Source organism: Enhydra lutris, unplaced genomic scaffold (genome assembly GCF_002288905.1).
Source record: "Enhydra lutris kenyoni isolate GAN:26980312 unplaced genomic scaffold, ASM228890v2 scaffoldscaffold34, whole genome shotgun sequence".
Lineage (NCBI taxonomy): Eukaryota > Metazoa > Chordata > Mammalia > Carnivora > Mustelidae > Enhydra > Enhydra lutris.
This window is the reverse complement of record NW_019154118.1, coordinates 28,954,763-28,973,487: the sequence shown is the minus strand read 5'-3', so window position 1 is coordinate 28,973,487 and position 18,725 is coordinate 28,954,763. Positions and strand designations below refer to the sequence as shown.

General features: G+C 41.8%; 1 protein-coding gene across 1 annotated transcript in view; it reads left to right on the top strand.

Moving 5' to 3' along the window:
- Positions 1–18,725, top strand: part of LOC111153786 (dynein cytoplasmic 2 heavy chain 1) — a 309,334-nt gene that overhangs the window by 52,495 nt on the left and 238,114 nt on the right. The window contains 12 exon segments of the mRNA XM_022513025.1: positions 708–823; positions 3,873–4,072; positions 5,184–5,448; positions 6,736–6,943; positions 7,927–8,056; positions 10,711–10,866; positions 12,149–12,408; positions 13,250–13,496; positions 14,567–14,718; positions 15,676–15,820; positions 17,435–17,537; positions 17,950–18,117. Of these exon segments, the coding sequence (XP_022368733.1) occupies positions 708–823; positions 3,873–4,072; positions 5,184–5,448; positions 6,736–6,943; positions 7,927–8,056; positions 10,711–10,866; positions 12,149–12,408; positions 13,250–13,496; positions 14,567–14,718; positions 15,676–15,820; positions 17,435–17,537; positions 17,950–18,117 (2,150 nt within the window).

Sequence of the window (18,725 nt, the reverse complement as noted above, 5' to 3'; positions counted from 1 at the left end):
TTGGTTCCAGTGATTGATTATGGATTAGTGATCATTTTTCACATTTGTCCAGTGTGATTTAGTGATTTTCATATTGGTGATTATATTGTACTTCAGGTATCGATAGGGAAGATTCTAGTTTGAATAATAAAACATCTGACTCAAAACTGTTTGTTTTCCTTAAACGCTATTAATTTGATCTCACGTATTTTCTGCAACATTTTTTTATTGGGGTGCACCAGCTAAATGATGCTGATCATATGCTCTCAGCAGACCCTTCAAAGCCTACTGTTCTCTGGAGGGAATCTTCCACAATTTCTCTTATGTCTTATTTCTAGTAATAGCAGTGGGCTTGTAGCTTTTTTGGGCGACCTAGAGTTCTGGTTCATACTACTTAGGAGCTGCTGAGAACTGGAGTGCCAGAAATCGAGAGCCAGGCAAATGGACGGAAGAGTTGAGGGGTAATGGCCTCAGGTGCTTGTCCTTTAGTGTCTTCAGGAGGGTGGTAGTCAGGCCATGACAGGTTCACCCTCGTCCTTGGGAATTGTCGGTCTTCAGTGTTTTACTGGAGTGACAGGTCCTGTGACTGGGTCCTTTTCATAAATTGATTGGAGTATCAGTACTTGTTTCTGTATGTCTGTACTTATAGTCTGTTTTTCTTTAAATTTAGTAATAAAAATAATTTCTTACAGCTATCTAATGCTTTGTGATTTCTGTGTCTATTTAAGGGAACTTTTGACGCCTCAGCAACATTACGACTGGGGTCTAAGAGCCTTGAAGACCGTTCTTAGAGGAAGTGGAGGCCTTCTTAGGCAGCTGAAGAAAAGTGGCATTAAGCAGAATGGTAGGGTTCATTACTCAGCTACAATCTCATTTTAAAAAAAACCTTTAAATTAGAACACTTTTAGATTCTGGCCCCTTGTTTCTCCTGTTGTTAACATCTTAGACTAGCAACTCTGTTTGTCACAACTAGTGGACCAGTATTGATAGTACTTTTTAACTGAAATCTATACTTCATTCACATTTTCCCTAGTTCTTACCCAATGTCCTATCATAACTTTAAAATGTGCATTAAATACTAGATAGTTGTGCTGTGTAGAGGAATAGTGTAGTCCACGTCTCTTCAACGTGTGATGTGCATTAGAATCACCTGGAGGCTTGGTCAAACGCCAGTGTTAGGTCCCTATGCCCAGCTTCCTGAGTCTGCATGTCTGGGGCAGAGCCTAAGAATTTCTCTCTTATGGAAACCAGAACTGTAGAAACTGGCAGGGATTTTCTCTTTCAAAGAGATAGCATAACAAGCAAAGTTACCCTTTAAAAAACTTAACATTACAAAAAATACCTTTTAACTATAGAACAATTGTAGATTCACAGTAAAGTTGTAAAAACAGCATTCCCATTGTTTCCTTTCTTACTATGGCACATTTGTCCAAATGACGAAACTAAGGCATATTACTGTTAACTGGCGTCCAGACTTCTTCTGGATGGCACCTGATCTGTCGTTAACGCTCTTTCTGCTCCAGGATCGAGTCTGGGGCGCCTTGTTGTCATGTGTCCTTAGTCTCCTAGGTGCTGTGATGCTTTCCCAGTTGGGCTGGTTTTGTTTCCCGGGTACAGGTCCTGTGTCCTGTGGACTCTTCCTCAGTCTGGGTTTTGTCGTGATGTTTCTCTCACGATGAGACGAGGTTCTGAACGTGTGGAAGGAACACCAGAGAGGCGAAGGGCCCATCCTAGCGCATCACTGAGACCCTTTGTGTGTCCGCGTGTGCACAGTGAGCACACGGTGTCACTGCTGATGTCCACCTTCTGGATGGTCTTAGTATTTGCGGGGTGTCTCCACTGTAACAGTCACTGGCCGTCACTGTTTTCCTCTTTCCCCACTTTCGGAATCTGGTTACAGAAGGTGGCTCACCTTCCAAGCAGGCAGGCAAGGAGTAAGCCCCATCTCTTAGAGGAGGAATATCTACAAATATTATTTGAAACTCTTCTGCAAATAAGATTGGTCTCTTCTTCGCTATTTATGTATTTATCAAATCATCTATTCAGATCAGACTCATGATATTTTACTATATTTTACTGCCTTTTTTACCCAGTTGTGTAAGATAAATGATTGCCCCACCCATGGGTGTGGGCCTTTATGAAAGGCCAAGTATTCAGCCCTCCACATTGGTAAAATGAAGCCTGGGATGCCAGGGCGGCTCTGTGGGTGAAGCGTCTGCCTTCAGCTCAGGTCATGATCCTGGGGTCCTGGGATCACATCCCACTCTGGGCTCCCTGCTCAGCGGGGAACCTGCTCCTCCTCTGCCCCTCCCCTCCCCTCCCCCCAAGTTCTGTCACATACTCTCAAATAAATAAATAAATAAATTCTTAAACAACAATAACAACAACAACAAACCAAAGTAAGTTAGGGGTCCCTGGATGGCTCAGTTGGTTAAGTGTCCATCTCTTGATTTTGGCTCAGGTCATGATCTCAGGATCCTGGGATTGAGCCCCGCATTGCGCTCCCTGCTTAGCATGGATTCTGCTTGAAATTCTCTGCCTCTACTCCTCCACTCACTTGTATGCCCTCTCTCTTTTTTTCTCTCTGTTAAATAAATACTAAAAAACCCACGAAAAAACAAACAAAAAACCAAGTTAAGACACTGAAAATAAGTCAGTGTAGAAAAATGCACATGTGAAATTATCTCTTTGGGCTTTAAATGGTCAAAGTCTGCTTCTTAAACAAATGAAGCTGCTTAGCTCTGTTATTGGGTTGGCACATGCCGGGGAAGAGAAGTCATTTGGTGAGCTACTTAAATTACTATTTTTCTGTTGTCTCTCTCTGCTGATTTTTAAGAACTATTGAAACCAGACCTGTAGTAATTAAAGATGGCTTACTAATGCTTGAGACAAACTCTGTTGTGGCCTTGCGTCTTTGCACGTACTTAAACAGGGAAATATTCAGCCGTTACAGAGAAATACCAGACGAAAGATGGTTTCTTGCCTTCATAGATATGTCTTATCTATCAGCAGCTACTTAAAGGATATTAATTATTCTTGAAAAAGTAAAAATCTTGCAACAATGTTCATAGTTATATTTGGTTTAGGGATGGGTTTCTGAATCATTTTTTAGCAGGTCTGATTAAAGATTGTTGCCGAGTTAGTTTTTAGTCTCAGGACTTCGAATTTCTGGGAGGCAGTCCTGGTGGATTTGGAGATGCCTGAGTCTGGACCTTGTTGATCTGGGTGTGAGTTCAGCCATTATACTGCTCTGCTTCCTCGGGTAAATCACTTAAACCCTCAGAGAGTTAATATCCTCATATATAAAATCAGAATAATGTAACAGTTTCTTACTTTATACAGTTGTTATAAGGATCACATAAAAATGGTGAAGTTCTATACAATTATAAGTGCTAGCGACTTCTATTTTATTTTAAGATTGATTGATTGATTTTTTTGAGGGAGAAAAAGCACATGTGAGTGAAGGGAGGGACTGAGGGAGAGAGAATCTTAAGCAGACTCCGTGCTGAGCCCTGAGCCCGACACAGGGCTCGATCCCAGGACCCCGAGAGCATGACCTGAGTTGAAACCAAGAGTCAAACATTTAACTGACTGAGCTGCCTAGGTCCTCCAGTGATGTTTATTATTAACTAAAGTCTGGGAAACTTGGGGCTCAAGTTCTATGAAAGAGTCCAGAACTGTACTTAGGGACCCTTGTTTCTCAGTGGTCAAACGATAGTAAGGTAAGCTCGTCAATACATACACACGGTACTGCAGCGCTTTAACTGCTACTGAATTCTAGCACCTCACGTAATTACTAGTAGTGCTCTCAGGGTACTTGAAAATTGTGTTTACAGTTAGTGAAACTTTCTAAAGTAAGTGACTAATAATTTTAAATGAAACTTTTCCTCTAGTTGATGAAAGTCATATTGTGGTACAAGCCCTGAGGCTTAATACAATGTCAAAGTTTACATTTGCCGATTGCTCGCGGTTTGATGCGCTGATTAAAGATGTGTTTCCTGGGATTGACTTTAAAGAAGTGGAATATGGTGAGCTGAGCTCCGCGTTACAGCGAGTCTTTGAGGAGGCCAACTATGAAGTCATACCGAATCAGGTAACCGTCAAGCGTGATAGGAGCGCCTGCGCGGCTCAGTGGGTTTGAGCGTCCGACTCTTGGTTTCGGCTCAGGTCATGATCTCTGGGTCATAGATCGAGCCCCACTCAGGCTTCCTGCTCAGTTTGGAGTCTGCTTGTCCTTTTTCCTCTGCTCTGCCCCCTACTTGCCCTGTCTTTCTCTGTCAAATAAATAAAATTTAAAAAAATACTTTAGAATATATTGATCCTTTCTCTTAGGTAATTACTTATTAGCTATCTTTATCTTTTATTTTCTGTTTAAATCTCATTTACTCATGGATGCCTTCCCTGATCTTTGAGTCCAGATGAGGTTTCCTTGCTGTGTGTTTCATTACTTTTCCTGTACTTATTCACACTTGATCGTATATTGCATGAATACTGATTTTCCCTCATCAGGTAGTAGTGTTCATGGAAGGTGGGATCCATGTCTATTTTTTGTTTTTTAGAGATTTATTTATTTATTTGACACATACAGAGTGTGCACAAGCGGGGCAGGGTGGGGGGCTGAGGGAGAGGGAGAAGCAGACTTCCCACTGAGTGAGGAGCCCAATGCAGGACTTGATCCCAGGACCCTGAGATCATGAGTTGAGCTGAAGGCAGACACTTAACCTACTGAGCCACCCCAGTGCCCCAGGATCCACGTCTATTTTTCTCATCATTTTATTCCTGGTGCCCCTTACAGGGCCTGGCCCATAGTAGATCTGTCATACGTGTTTGATAATTGATTACTTATGGTTTAGTTTCACTTTGACAGTTTCTTAGGAGGAATTCTTTTTAGCAGCTTTTTTAATGTAGCACTAGTACATTTTCAAAATGAACATTTTTCTGTCAGGTTGTTTGTTTTTTGGTGAGATACAGAATATCCATGAATTAATGAATAAAATAATGAATATATCATATTTGAGTGAATAAAAGAGTGAGCATGTTGTGTTGTCAAATGACTTGGAAAGTATACTTGTGTCTTTTAGATTTCGGACTTAAAGATCATAGTATAAACGAGCTCAGATTTATTTGGGTGTTATTTTGTTACAGAGTGAGAGCAGATGGTTACGTACCGTAACTCTCATACGGACGTATTTGTTTTCTACTAGATCAAGAAGGCTCTAGAGTTGTACGAACAGTTACGCCAGCGAATGGGCGTTGTCGTCGTCGGCCCGAGCGGCGCTGGGAAGTCGACCCTGTGGCGGATGTTGCGGGCGGCGCTGTGCAGAGTCGGCAGAGCCGTCAAGCAGTACACCATGAATCCCAAAGCCATGCCGCGGCGTCAGCTGCTGGGCCATATTGACATGGACACGCGGGAGTGGTCCGATGGCATTTTGACAAACAGCGCTCGCCAGGTGGTCCGGGAACCTCCAGGTTGGTCTGTGTTCTGTGATTCACTGCTTTCCTTAGTCCTTTAGAGAGGACGACAGGACGTGTCTCTAATGCTGTCCTCATGAAAGCCTTCACATGACTGTGAATTGCCTTGTAAATGATGTATGTGACCGTTTACTTCAGAGGGACCCAAGACGTGCTGTCGTGTTGATCCGGACTGAACAGGGGCTCCTGTTACAGTAGAAACTCGGGGTAATCCGGATGAGCTGTAATTCATGACTAGATTAAGTTACTGAAAAAATAGAAAATCTTTCTGGGTTGCTATCTTAGTGCCTCACAAATAAGAAGATGACAGATTTTATTTGGGGTTAAAATCGGTGTGTGTGTGTGTGTGTATGTGTGTGAACACTTCTAACTCATAATTTGGAATACAGTGTTTTGGATAATTTTAAAAATTTAAGTTATGAAACAGTAGACTTCTTGCTCTCAATTTTTTGATTTGGTGTTTAAAGCCACTTTCGGCCAGAATCTGAGAAGACTTCCTACTTTTTATAAGGTCGTAACTAAAAGTTGTGTTTCTCAGCCAGTGAGGGAGGGGCTTAGAATTGAGACATTGAAAGAGATTTTCTGTGTAGTTCTTCATTTGCACTGTGGTTAATAATATCACAGTAAGTAAAAGCCAGATGTTGCCTATATTGATTGTCACACTTGTGTGGGTGATATTTTCCAGTTTGAGTTGACATCTAAGGACCCTTGAAACCGCTCTCACTTTAGGAAGGAAGGATTTAAAATACGAGTTTGTCTCCGAAAAACCTTGTATATACAACACTGCCTCTCCACTTTGAAGTCAGCTTTTTTAATGTATCAAAGAAATTTGATGGGCGAATTTTGTATTTCTCAAGTAGAATGCTAAAATAGGTTTCCTATATTTACTACAAGAGATACTCTATTCTTACGACCTGGTAGAAGACAGAGGTGTGGAGAATATCGCACAGGGTCAGGGGACTGGAAATAGCTCAGTCGCACACACTGTCTTGTCCTTTAGGGAGGTCCCTGTTGTATATGTCTGGGGGCAGGTAGGGCATTAGCGCGTGGCTCGCGGCCAGCCTTTGGCCAGTGATGCCGGGAGTGCCCGTGAGGCCTCGAGGGCGCCTGTACTGCAGGTTCACAGGAAAGAGCTCAGCTTGTGCTTTGGCTCTTTGTAACACAAAATAACACTGGGTGGAAATTACTTCTGGAGAGGAAGAGGTGGTTATTGTATTCCTTATTTTTAGTTGTTATCACTGCGTCTAGTTTTATTTTACCTCCCCTTCTTTGTTCTGAAAACAGATGTGAGCTCCTGGATAATATGTGATGGTGATATTGACCCCGAGTGGATCGAGTCCCTGAACTCCGTTCTGGATGACAATCGGCTCCTCACCATGCCCAGCGGAGAGAGGATTCAGTTCGGCCCAAATGTTAACTTTGTATTTGAAACTCACGATTTAAGCTGTGCCTCGCCAGCCACAATATCTAGAATGGGAATGATCTTTCTTAGGTAAACCATCAGAGCTCTTGCCTACGTGACGTGAGGATAGTCTGCAGTTACCTGTTTGGTTTCGGAGTGGAATAAGTTGTATGAATGATATGTAAATACGTGCCTCCTCATTTTCTGTTAACTTCTTGTTAGGTGTTACTTCTGACAGAGAGTAACTCTTTTAGTGCAGTTACATTGTTTCAGTGTTCAGTGTGTTACAGTCGCTAAGGACTGTTTGTTTACTTCAGTGACACAGCAAGTATTTCATTGTTTCTTTTTTTTCTCTTACTTTTGTTTAAATGTTACCAGTGCAGGAAGTGAACAAGCTGTCAGTGAGCTAGAGGCTAATAATCCTAAACTAAGTAGCAGTATCTTAATCATAGAATCTTTGATTCATAGAATTTTAGGGCCAACCCAGGCCAACCTAGGAAAGTGACTCTCTCTGTACAAATTGGAAACCTCTTGACTAATGTTTCCTTTCTTCCTCCATGTAGTTGGAGGAGGCTTCAGGGGCAAAAATGAAGAATAAATGAATTTTAGATCTCATGTAGAGTAGTCTCAGGCCAGAGCATAAACATTGCGCCAATTCCATTTTCCAAAATGAGTAATTACAAAGCTTTCTTTTGCTTTTTGAATTCTTGTTTTAGCGTTTGACACGTATGGGTCTGTATAAATGCCCTACTCTGGTAGCACCATTTGAAGCCATTTTTGGCGTTATGTGACATGATAGTGTTATCAAGTTGGTTCAGACTGTTTCTGAAATTAGTTGCTTGCTGTTTCTTTTTTTTACAGATTTTATTTATTTATTAGACAGAGAGGCAGTGACAGAGGGAACACAAGCAGGCGGAGTGGGAGAAGCAGGCTTCCTGCTGAGCAGGGAGCCCGATGTGGGGCTTGATCCTAGGACCCCGGGATCGTGACCTTAGCCAAAGGCAGACATTTAATCCACTGCCCTGACAGTGTCTTCCTGAGTAATTTCTTACATGCTTATTAATCTGTTTCAGTGATGAAGAGACAGATGTTAATTCTCTGATAAAATCTTGGTTGAAGAATCAGCCTCCTGATTACAGGAATAATCTTGAAAACTGGATTGGAGATTACTTTGAAAAAGCTTTACAGTGGGTTCTGAAGCAGGTAAGTTAGCCATAATATTTCGTAATTAGTCATTTAGGCTAGAAGTGATTAAGAGTTTTGCTTAGAGACAGCTGCCTGTCGGTCAGAATCTGGGGGCAGAATGAGAAGTAGGTGTCTTCACTGCTATCCTGCTCTTTGTCTTGGCTTAACTTTTTATTGTGCTTAAAACACTTCAGTTCTCCCAAAAAATCTTGAATAGTGGAATCTCCCTTTTTTTTTTACTAGCAAAACCATGTTACTGTCAGGTTTCACTGTCAGTAAATGTCCCCGTGGTGCTAAGTATGCTTAGCATACTTACATTTACTTTACTGCTTGTATTTCTTACTAAAAACAATGTCAAGTTAATACTAAAGTAGAAAAGGGAGGCAAGTTATTACAATATTATTAAGAACTGTCTATCCAAAATATTACTGGATATGTAAGATACGTTATCATGCAAGCACTAGACAAGACTTAGAGGGGGACAGGACAGTCTCTGATTGGGAAAGGTTTGCCTAATGAAAGACGAGATGTGAAAAGAGCATCAAAATCGGATGAAGAGATTTGCTGTCTTCTAGGAGAGTTTAAAAAGGTGATCACACTTAATTTTGAATTTGAAGCATGAACAGAAGTTTCACTTGCACAGAAGATGTGGGAGGGCTTTTACAGGTTCTGCATGATTTTTCAACTATTTTCGGCTTTTGTGTCGTTGCTTTTATGAGAAATGTAAACAGAAAAATTAAGGCATAATAGCAGTGCAAGTACTTTTGGGAAGTATCTGGTTGCTAATTTGAACTTGATTTAGTGGTTACTACTTGGGGACCAAATAAGATTTATGGAGAAATGGAGATCTCACTTCAGTTTTCTCACCTTTTTCCTTTCCTTCCTGTAAGGATAGAGATGGAGGGATAGGGACTGGTGAGTAGCGGGACGTGAGTGACCGAGGTTTCCCTGGAGGCCTCGGGACGCAGCACTCCCTCCAGCCTGATGACCTGTTGTCTTCTTTCTGTCACACCTGCACGCCTTCGGCTCCATGAGGGCGAGGACCACGCTTTAGTGTGTCCGCAGACCCAGCTGTGGTCATGGAGACGCGCAGGAGCGTGTGTGCTTTAGGAAACACCTGCCGCCTCTGTCCTCGCTGCTCTGCAGCAGTTCTGCTGACTTCAGGGGCGTGACGGATGCGGAGCCCTTGGAGGTCTCCAGAGCAAGTTCTGGAGGTCACCTGCGAGGGTGGGGGGACTGTTAGAGGGGGAAGGGGAACTGTAACACTGGGCGGGGTTTACTGATATACAGGGGTTTCTGAGTGCAGGCATGAGAACAGGATGAATGATCAAGCCAAAGAACGGATTTCAGTTAGAAGATAAACTGATTCTGTTTTGAGGTCAGGTCCCTATGCTTGACATTTTTTTTTATGTGTTGAGGATTCCTTCCTTCTTATTTTGTACTTCATCCACTGTGTTTACATTCTGAGATATACCATAATGGGTACCCAAACCAAATGCTGATTTTATCTCTAACAAGAGCTTTGCTTTCTTGTATCAACTGAGCAAATAAGACAATGTAGAAGAAAGTGCAACTGTTTCCTTTATCTTACCTTTAAAGCCTAGAATTCTTAGCACAGCATTTCTACTCACCTTCTCCCTTTTTCGTGCTCCTCCTCCTGTTTCTCCAATCCTCTAAAAATATTTTTTTCTTGCAGAGCAATTTTTAAAAAAATGTAAATTGGGTCATTTTACTCTCTTACTTAAAAACACTTTTAAATTAGTGAAGCTAAAAGTTGCACTCCATACCGTGGCCTCTGCAATTCTGATACTCTGGCCCTTGCCTCCCTCTCATTTCTGAACTACCCCAGTGGCTTACCTTTGCATGTGCTGTGCTCTCTGCATGCCCCGCAGATCCCATCCTTCAGGGGTGGGCGTAGCTGTGACCGTTGTCAAAGAGGCGAGCTGAGCTCTCCATCTGACTGACTCTGAGAGCACCGTGTCCTCCTCTGCAGCATTTACGGGGACTCATGGGCCATCTCCTCTGCGAGACTGGAGTCGCAGGCATGGGAGTTTCTGTGTAGTTCACCTTTCTTTTTCTTTCCTTTTCTTTTTTTTTTTCATACCTAGCACCACAGGGACATGCAAGTGATGCATAAATGGTTCTCTGTAAGTCCGTGGGAGATTGAGTGAATGAGAACCTTCCCCACTTTCAGCCCCTTGGCAGTCGCACAGGGCTCCAGGGGCCCACAGATGGAAATCACTGCAACCCACAAGTTTCATTTTGGTAGAGAGCCAAATCCACATGGTTTTTGTGTTAAGTCTGCTTGTACCAGCCATACTTGTGCAGTGTCCTCTAGCTTCCTTTTTATCAGCAGGGGGAAGTGGAGGACTGTTCTTTCTAGACCCTGCTCAGTGATGGTCTTTTTCTTTTCTTCAAGTTTAGGAAGTAAACAAACCACCAACAGTTAAGGGCTCTAGCACTTACTGCTAGAAATACACAATTTGCATTTTTCTAATCACTTTTTTAAAAAGTTTATGCATATAAACTGAATGAAATATCAACTTTCTACATCTTGAGTAGAGGGGTACATTTAACAATCGTACTTGAAAAGAGAGGTGAATGTAAATCTGTATGTTTGTGTTTGCTGATTAATGTTTGTTTTTTTCTGTTCCATGGATTTTAATCAACAGAACGACTATGTGGTTGAAACAAGTCTAGTTGGCACTGTGATGAACGGACTGTCACATCTACGTGGATGCCAAAATCACGACCAATTTATTATCAGTCTCATACGGGGACTTGGTGGAAATCTGAACATGAAATCACGTCTGGAATTCACCAAAGAGGTGATGCACACTTAAAAACTATTTCAGTCAACATTTTTCTTTAATTTTCATGGACTCTTAATTGCCAAAATTCAGTGATTTGTAACTGTAAGGTATAGAGCTGTTTAATTTTGAAATTATGCATTCAATAGAAGAGTACGCATTTGAATATATGTACTTATTTTCTCCTTTGAACTAGTTTATAGTATTTTATGATATTTAAATTTTATGAAATGATGTTTTAATATCTTTTTTGTCAGACGTTTTTGAAACTAGCCATATGAATATATATAATTATTCATTTTTAATTTTAGAATGATACATATTTTTAATCATTTATTTAACCAGAACACTTTTAGCAGTTAGAAATGTTAGGATGGATTAATCATTATCAACATTTTCTTTAATAAATGTAAAGGTGTATTTCAGCCAATTTGTTTATAAAACGATATCGTATATATTAAAAGCTATCATCCTGTTGGCTTCTGTTGAAAGCATTGAACATGCGTTTCTCTGGGTTGGCTCCCACATCATCTTTCTGCATTTGTGTCCTTTCTTTCTTCTTTGGGGCCATCATTTACCGCTTTCTCTGTGCTGCTCCCCTGTCCGTGTCCGTTCTGCTGCCGTGTTGCCTGGTGCTTCTCCTTGCCACGTGGTCCCGGATCTGTGCTGCATTTGGGCAGACGTTCTCATGCTGCAGATCAGAGGCAGGGTGCTGAAGCGTAGCACCGGGTGAACTCTCTGATTTATATCTGCGCAGACAGCAGGTTTTCAGTGTTCCAGGGAACAGCAGCTTGGGAACAGTGCTGGGACCACTGTAATGGGTGGGACTAGGTTCCTGCAGTGATTCAGTGTTCAAAAATATGACTTTTATTTATTTGCTTAAATAATCATTAAGAGAATGATATTTGACATAGCATGGTTGCTGTAATTATATTTAGATAAATATATAAATATTGTCAAATAAATAATTTGACAGAGAGAGAGATCACAAGGAGGCAGAGAGGCAGGCAGAGAGGAAGGGGGAAGCAGGCTCCCTGCTGAGCAGGGAGCCCAATGTGGGGCTCGATCCCAGGACCCTGGGATCATAACCTGAGCCGAGGGCAGAGGCTTAACCCACTAAGCCACCCAGGTGCCCCTTCATTGTTGCTGTAATTATAAAAGACATTTGGTAGGGTTAGCATAGGAGAATATTCTTTTAAACTGAGACAGTTGACTTTGGGACATTGACTTTGAAGAATTAAAATTTCACACGCTCTTGTTTGGAGTATGTGAAAACCCATCACAATGTTTTCCTCTGCAGGTTTTTAACTGGGCACGAGAGTCTCCTCCAGACCCTCACAAACCCATGGACACCTACTATGACTCTGGTAGAGGACGATTAGCATCTTATGTGCTGAAGAAGCCAGAAAACTTGACGGCCGATGATTTCAGTAATGGCCAAACTCTCCCCGTCGTTCAGATTCCTGACATGCAGCGAGGCCTGGATCATTTCAGACCGTGGTTAAGTTCTGATACCAAACAGCCATTTATTCTTGTAGGACCAGAAGGATGTGGCAAAGGGTAAGGGCAGAAACTTGGTGGTTGAGGCGCATGGTGTGGACTTGTGCTCTTCTTGATTTTAGCAGCTTTGCCTTCCGTTTGGTTAAAGGAGCATTTACGTTTTCGGGAAGGACTCTTTCCATTGTCACTACTGATATAAATGATATGACTACAGAGAACTACAGAGAAGAAAATGTCTTCTTTTTCTCCCAGGTTACATGTTTTCTAACGGAAAGAGAACAGTCTGAGAAGATACCCGTCAAAAGAAAACATGCATACAGTCCCACCAAAAACTACATACCTTAGATACACTCACAAACTATTACCTGCTTTAGTTACAAAAAATGCATCTTGAAGTTAGCTCCCTATTTAAAAATAACTTTTACATCGGTGTAATTCAGCCTATTTTTGATGCCTACTGAGTGTAGTTTCTGGAAATAAAGAAGACATGGTTATTAGTTTCACATTTTAGTAGTAATTTAAAAATTCTATAAAATCGTAGTTTTTTGTTTTTTTTTTTTTAGCTTGGAGTATTAATATCATAAAATCTTTCCTTCAGCTGTGGGGAAACTATTGGTATCTTTTATATGTACTTTGTCAAATTAAATTATTCCTGTAACCTTAGATTTTTTTTTTTTTTTGCTGATTGACTCCCAAGAATGCCTTAAAATATGAATTTATATTTTATATTGTAAAAATTAGAAAGCTACCTGTTAAGCCATATCCAAATTTACCATTTTCCTCTTAAACATCGTATTATATGATTTAGATGCCACGATATTTATGAAATAGAATTCATGTTGAATGTACGCGGTGTTTCACTGGTGGTGTTTTCACCGTCCGCCGCCCCCGCCTCTCGCAGGATGCTGCTTCGGTATGCCTTCTCCCAGCTCCGCTCCACACAGATCGCTACGGTTCACTGCAGTGCACAGACCACGTCCCGGCACCTCCTGCAGAAGCTGAGCCAGACGTGCATGGTGATCAGCACCAACACGGGCCGCGTGTACAGGCCGAGGGACTGCGAGAGGCTTGTCCTCTACCTGAAGGATATCAACCTGCCCAAGCTGGACAAATGGGGCACCAGCACGTTGGTGGCTTTCCTGCAGCAGGTGAGTTTTCTTCCTTTAAGCGCTCGGATGTGACGGGAAACGTTGGAAGATCCGCTTTCCTCCTCAGGCTCGGTGTTGTCCAGCGCGCGTTGCGGGTCTTACACTCCTGAAGCTTGTAGGACTCTGGTTCCGGGGTACTTTCTTCCTTTCCCTGTCTTGTCTTTCTTTTTTAGAGAGACTTTATTTTTAAGTCATCTCTACACCCAGCATAGGGCTCGAACTCATGACCCTGAAATCAAGAGTCACACACTCCACTGACAGAGCCAGCCAGGTGCCCCCACGACACTCCCTTCTTTGACCTTCTTCCCTGTAGAAGCTGGCATTACAGGAAGGTGTTATATGACAGGAAGAGTCAAAACGACCTTCATCCTGTATGTATTTCCTGTCCTTTATTTCTAAAATAGGGAAAGCAGCAGGTGGGGATGATGTGGGATTTGGGGAAATTTTTGCTTCATTTTTCTAGGGATGCATTTTTCAGAGAGCACGTGGACTTCTTTGGTCATGGCCCCTTTCGGGCTTCCTTAGCTCAGTCCTCTCCCTTTTTGCCCATGTAAAGGCAAAGGTCGGAGACCATACATTCCGTCAGTGTGGAAGGCTTTACTTCTTTATGGGATTTGCATCACATTAGAAACCCTGCGCTCTAAATTAGAGTTTATTATGTTTATATGGGTTCAAACTTAGCTTAACGATGTAACTGTAGAAGATGATAAAATATTTATAAAGAAAACCAAAATAGTTTCCTTATATTTTCCCTGATTTCTTTCACTTTTTTTTTCTTAATTGCTGGTAGATTTATACTGTCAACTGGATTTTAATGTTTATTAGAGACAAAAGCTCTTTAAAAATGAGGGTAATTCACCTAATATTAAATGCAGACTGGTGGTTAATAAGAGTATTATTTTTTAGTGTTATAAGAATTTAAAGTATATTTCAATCTTAAATTTTTGAGTTAGATAGAGGAGGGTGATTGCATTTGGAAACAACTGAATTTTATGCAAAAATATTTAATAACTCTACTAGAAAGTCCTAAACCTAAATAACACATTTGCAATACATTTATTTTCAAAAAGGTATTGACTTATCAAGGATTTTACGATGAAAATTTGGAATGGGTTGGTTTAGAGAATATTCAGATTGTGGCTTCTATGTCAGCTGGAGGAAGACTGGGAAGACACAAGCTGACCACCAGGTTCACTTCCATTGTTCGCCTTTGCGCTGTGGAGTATGTATCGTAGTGTTCTTAACTGGTTTTTTTTTTTTTTTAATCTGGGGAGATGTCTTCTATATTTGAACTTTACTAAAGGTATCCATTAATGACATTTCTTTAAAATGGAGACTATAAAATTAGTAAAACTTGAGTTTTGATAATCTTTTTACCTGCCCTTGCTAAACTTTAGGCAGTAATTTAGGGTGATAAAGGCATTAATCAGTGCTTCTTAAATATTAGGAATAAAGTCTAAAATGTTCTAAAATGTCAGTATCAGGAATCTGAATGATGGATTTTAGATATAAATATGGGTTTTATAAAACAAAAATACTATCACATTTCATGAAGATAGATAATGTAACCAGGCACGAGTTAAGTCGGGTCAGCTGTGTGGGTGACGGTGTTAAGCCTGATGCCTGCATCCGTCTGCGTGGCCCAGAATTGTTGCAAGGACGTGCAGATTTTGTGGGTGTGGAGCTGGTCCTCTGTTCCGTTTTGCCTTACAAAATCCTGTTTGGATGCTTCCCTGCTAATTGCAACCATCTATTAAATGTACTTTCAGAAAGGTTATAGCTCCCAGTTAGGCTGTATTGAAATCAATTTTGGCTTGAGAGAAACAGGTTGATTTCATTTGTTGTATTAGTTCTACTTTTACAGTTCTGAGGCGGATTACTGCTTTATTGGTAGGCTTTACTTAAAATACTACTTCTTAAGCAAAATTTACCTTTTGGTCCTTTCTAAAAATCAGTGGTTTCCGAACAGTTATGTTTTTAAGTAGTTTCCCTGGAAACTTCTATTAGGGCCCTCGGTGTGTGAGAGCAGATAAAGAACTGTCCGAGTAGGGACCTGGCACGCGGCTTCAGTCCCTCGATAGATTGGGGGCGGGGTGTAGGAAAACTGCTGCAAATGAACACTAACAGAACAATCCGGAACATGGCTTTTTCAGCTGTTTTCTTCTGTGCCCTTTTCCAGCTACCCAGAAAGAGAGCAGCTGCAGACTATCTATGGAGCCTATTTGGAGCCTGTTCTCCACAAAAATCTGAAGAGTCACTCTATTTGGGGCTCTTCCTCAAAAATCTATCTTTTAGCAGGATCTATGGTCCAAGTGTATGAACAGGTAAATTCTTCCTCATTTATATTGTCATTGTCGTGTCTCTTGGTTTCAGTCCCGGAGGACTGCCTTTAACGCTGACCTGCGCTGACGCTCCACCTTTCTGCTCGTCTTGTTGGTTGGGCTTTTCTGCCAGACAGTGAGCTCTCTGAGGCCAGAGGCTCTGTGCTGAGTCACCCGGCACTGTGTCTACAGACACTTGGTGAAACGGGTTGGACGAGTCGTGCCGGGTGGTTATTCTGTTACGTGCTAACATGCGGCGCATTCAGAATGTTCCTCTTCTTTCCAAAACTCGACCTTTCTCCTGACTTCTGTCAGTGTCTGTCTGCGAGACTTCAAACCGGAGCGTGGGCTTTGAGGTTTCTTTCTTGTGGCATGTGAGAAAATGCCTCAGGTTCCTTCCGTAGTGAAGCGGGACAGGGCCTGGCATCAGGCAGTAAGGGCACAGGAGACATTTACACAGTAACTGCTTGTCTAGTGGCCACGCTGGGGATGTAGAGGTGACCAAGTCTCTGCCTTCGGGAAGCTTACAGACCCGTTGGGAACCCGCTCCTGTAGACGAAGTACGACTACAGTGGGATGAGTAGTAGATCGGTGACAACAGGCACAACTTAGCGGAGGAGAGGAAGCAAGTAACTGTGCTGTATGCTAGTTGTAACGCGGACGTGAGATGTGATCTGAGTTGGTTTGTTTTGAAAGACTGATTGCAAGATCGGTTTGAAGGATTGGTTTATTTATGAGAGAGCATGTGGCGTGGTGGAGGGAGGAGCGCAGAGAGAGAAACTCTCCAGCAGACTCCACGCTCAGCACAGAGCCTCGATCTCATGACCCTGAGATCAGGACCTGAGCTGAAATCTAGATTCGGATGGGTGCTCAACCGACCGAGCCACCCAGGCACCCCAGTGTGGGGTCTGAGTTTTGAGAAATGAATAGACGTTCCCAGAGTGGCTGAGATGAAAAAGAGCTTCCTAGGTGAAGGGAGCAGCGCGTTCAAGTTAGGGAAGTGTTTGTGGAGGATTCTTTTTGTCGTTGTGGAGTAGAAGTAGGGCAAGAGAATTAGAAAGCAGTGATTATTTTCTAAATTAATTCAGAAGTTAAGTGATCAAGGCCAGAATGAGAGCAGGGGTCCTGTCCGTGGGGAGGAAGGCGCAGGCTCTCACTGGTTCTATATCTAGGAGGAGCACTCTGTTTTGTTAGCGACTCATGGGCTTCGTGAGCACACGCTCCTCTGCGGCTCCGAGCCCTCAAAAGCATGTGTTTCCTAGACCTGGGGGTGCCTTGGAATAGCGACCGCTGTTTGTAAAGCTTAGTTTCACCTTCCTTGAATTCTTTTGCTCAGCAGGGCTTTTTAACCTTATTTTTTTCTCTTGGACAATGTTTTGGCAGTTTCCTGTAGCCTATGAATAACTGCTCTTAGATCATGTTTTTAAATGGGTAAAATACAATGTCTGAGGTAACGAAGGAAATCAGTTCTATGAAATACAGTTTTCTCCTCACTAGTAGAAATTGGGCATTCCTGTGAGTCTGTGGTGACTGAAAAACTTAACACATTATGTATTTGGAAATGCATTATATATATATTATGTATTTAGAGAGTAGACAGTTTATTTTCTTTTCCAGGTGCGGGCCAAATTTACAGTTGATGATTATAGTCACTATTTCTTTACTCCTTGCATCCTTACCCAGTGGGTTCTTGGCTTATTCAGATACGATTTAGAAGGAGGTAAGTTTTGCTTTCATGATTTCAAATTGCTTCTCTTTGGAATGCCACAGTGTATCTGTGTATGTGCGCGTGTGTGTATGTGTGCGTGTGTTCTGAACTCTTTATGATTGTCACTGTTAGAATTTGATTTGGGGAAAAATAAAATCGTTATTCATGTTTAATATGCTTTTTGGAATTAATATTCTTATCGAGTAAGTAGAGATAATAATGGTTAATATATTCTTTAAAACAATTTATCAACTTAATAACACGTGGAATTTTACCTTTTTTCCCTTTTCTTGTATTTATCTGACGCCAACCTGACGGTATGCAGATTTTTATTCTCTTATTTCTTTCTAGTATTATGTTGAAATAGATCATCTGCAAGTCATTTGAATTCTATTACAACTAAAGAAAATGTTGTCTTTTTAAGGATCTTCAAATCATCCACTAGATTATGTATTAGAAATCGTGGCTTATGAAGCACGGCGCTTATTTCGTGACAAAATTGTTGGTGCGAAGGAACTTCATTTATTTGACAGCATTTTAACATCGGTATTTCAAGGAGATTGGGGCTCCGATGTGTTAGACAATATGGCAGGTAATACAGTTACGGAGTTGATGCAGTGTGTGAATGCTATGAGAACTGTATAAACTTTTTTTTCTTGGTAATAGCATGATTTCGTGTTTCTGTGCAAATGAAAGGTTTGGGTAATTTAATGTTTTTATTGCAAGGGGCTGCTTTTTCCTTTTTGCTAGATTTCTAAGTAAATACAGGTAAAATAGAGTGACAATAATGGTTTTCTTGGATTCAGGCCATAGTGTTTTATATGTACAGTTCAAAATTTGTGCTTCCTGAGAGATTTTTACTAATAAAGGTTTTATTTAAAGCCGCATGTAGATGCACCTTAAAGATCGTTGGGAAAAACCCGTATGTGACTGTGATTAACTTCTGCTTGAGAGTAAGCCATGTCGTCAGCGCGGAACTCCTTACGTGCTTCGGATCCGGCTTGGGCGCTGGGGGCCCGAGTAGAGGACAGCGCTGCCTGCAGCTTGAAAACTGCAGTGGGAGGAGCGCGTGTGATACGAAAACCGTCGTGGCTGAAGGACCTGTGATGCAAGGCCGTGCCGTGGGCGTGTCCACTGGCTGTCCGCTGGCCGCCCGCTCCGCCGCAGGAGGACTTCCCGCACAGCTGGCCTTCGCGAGCG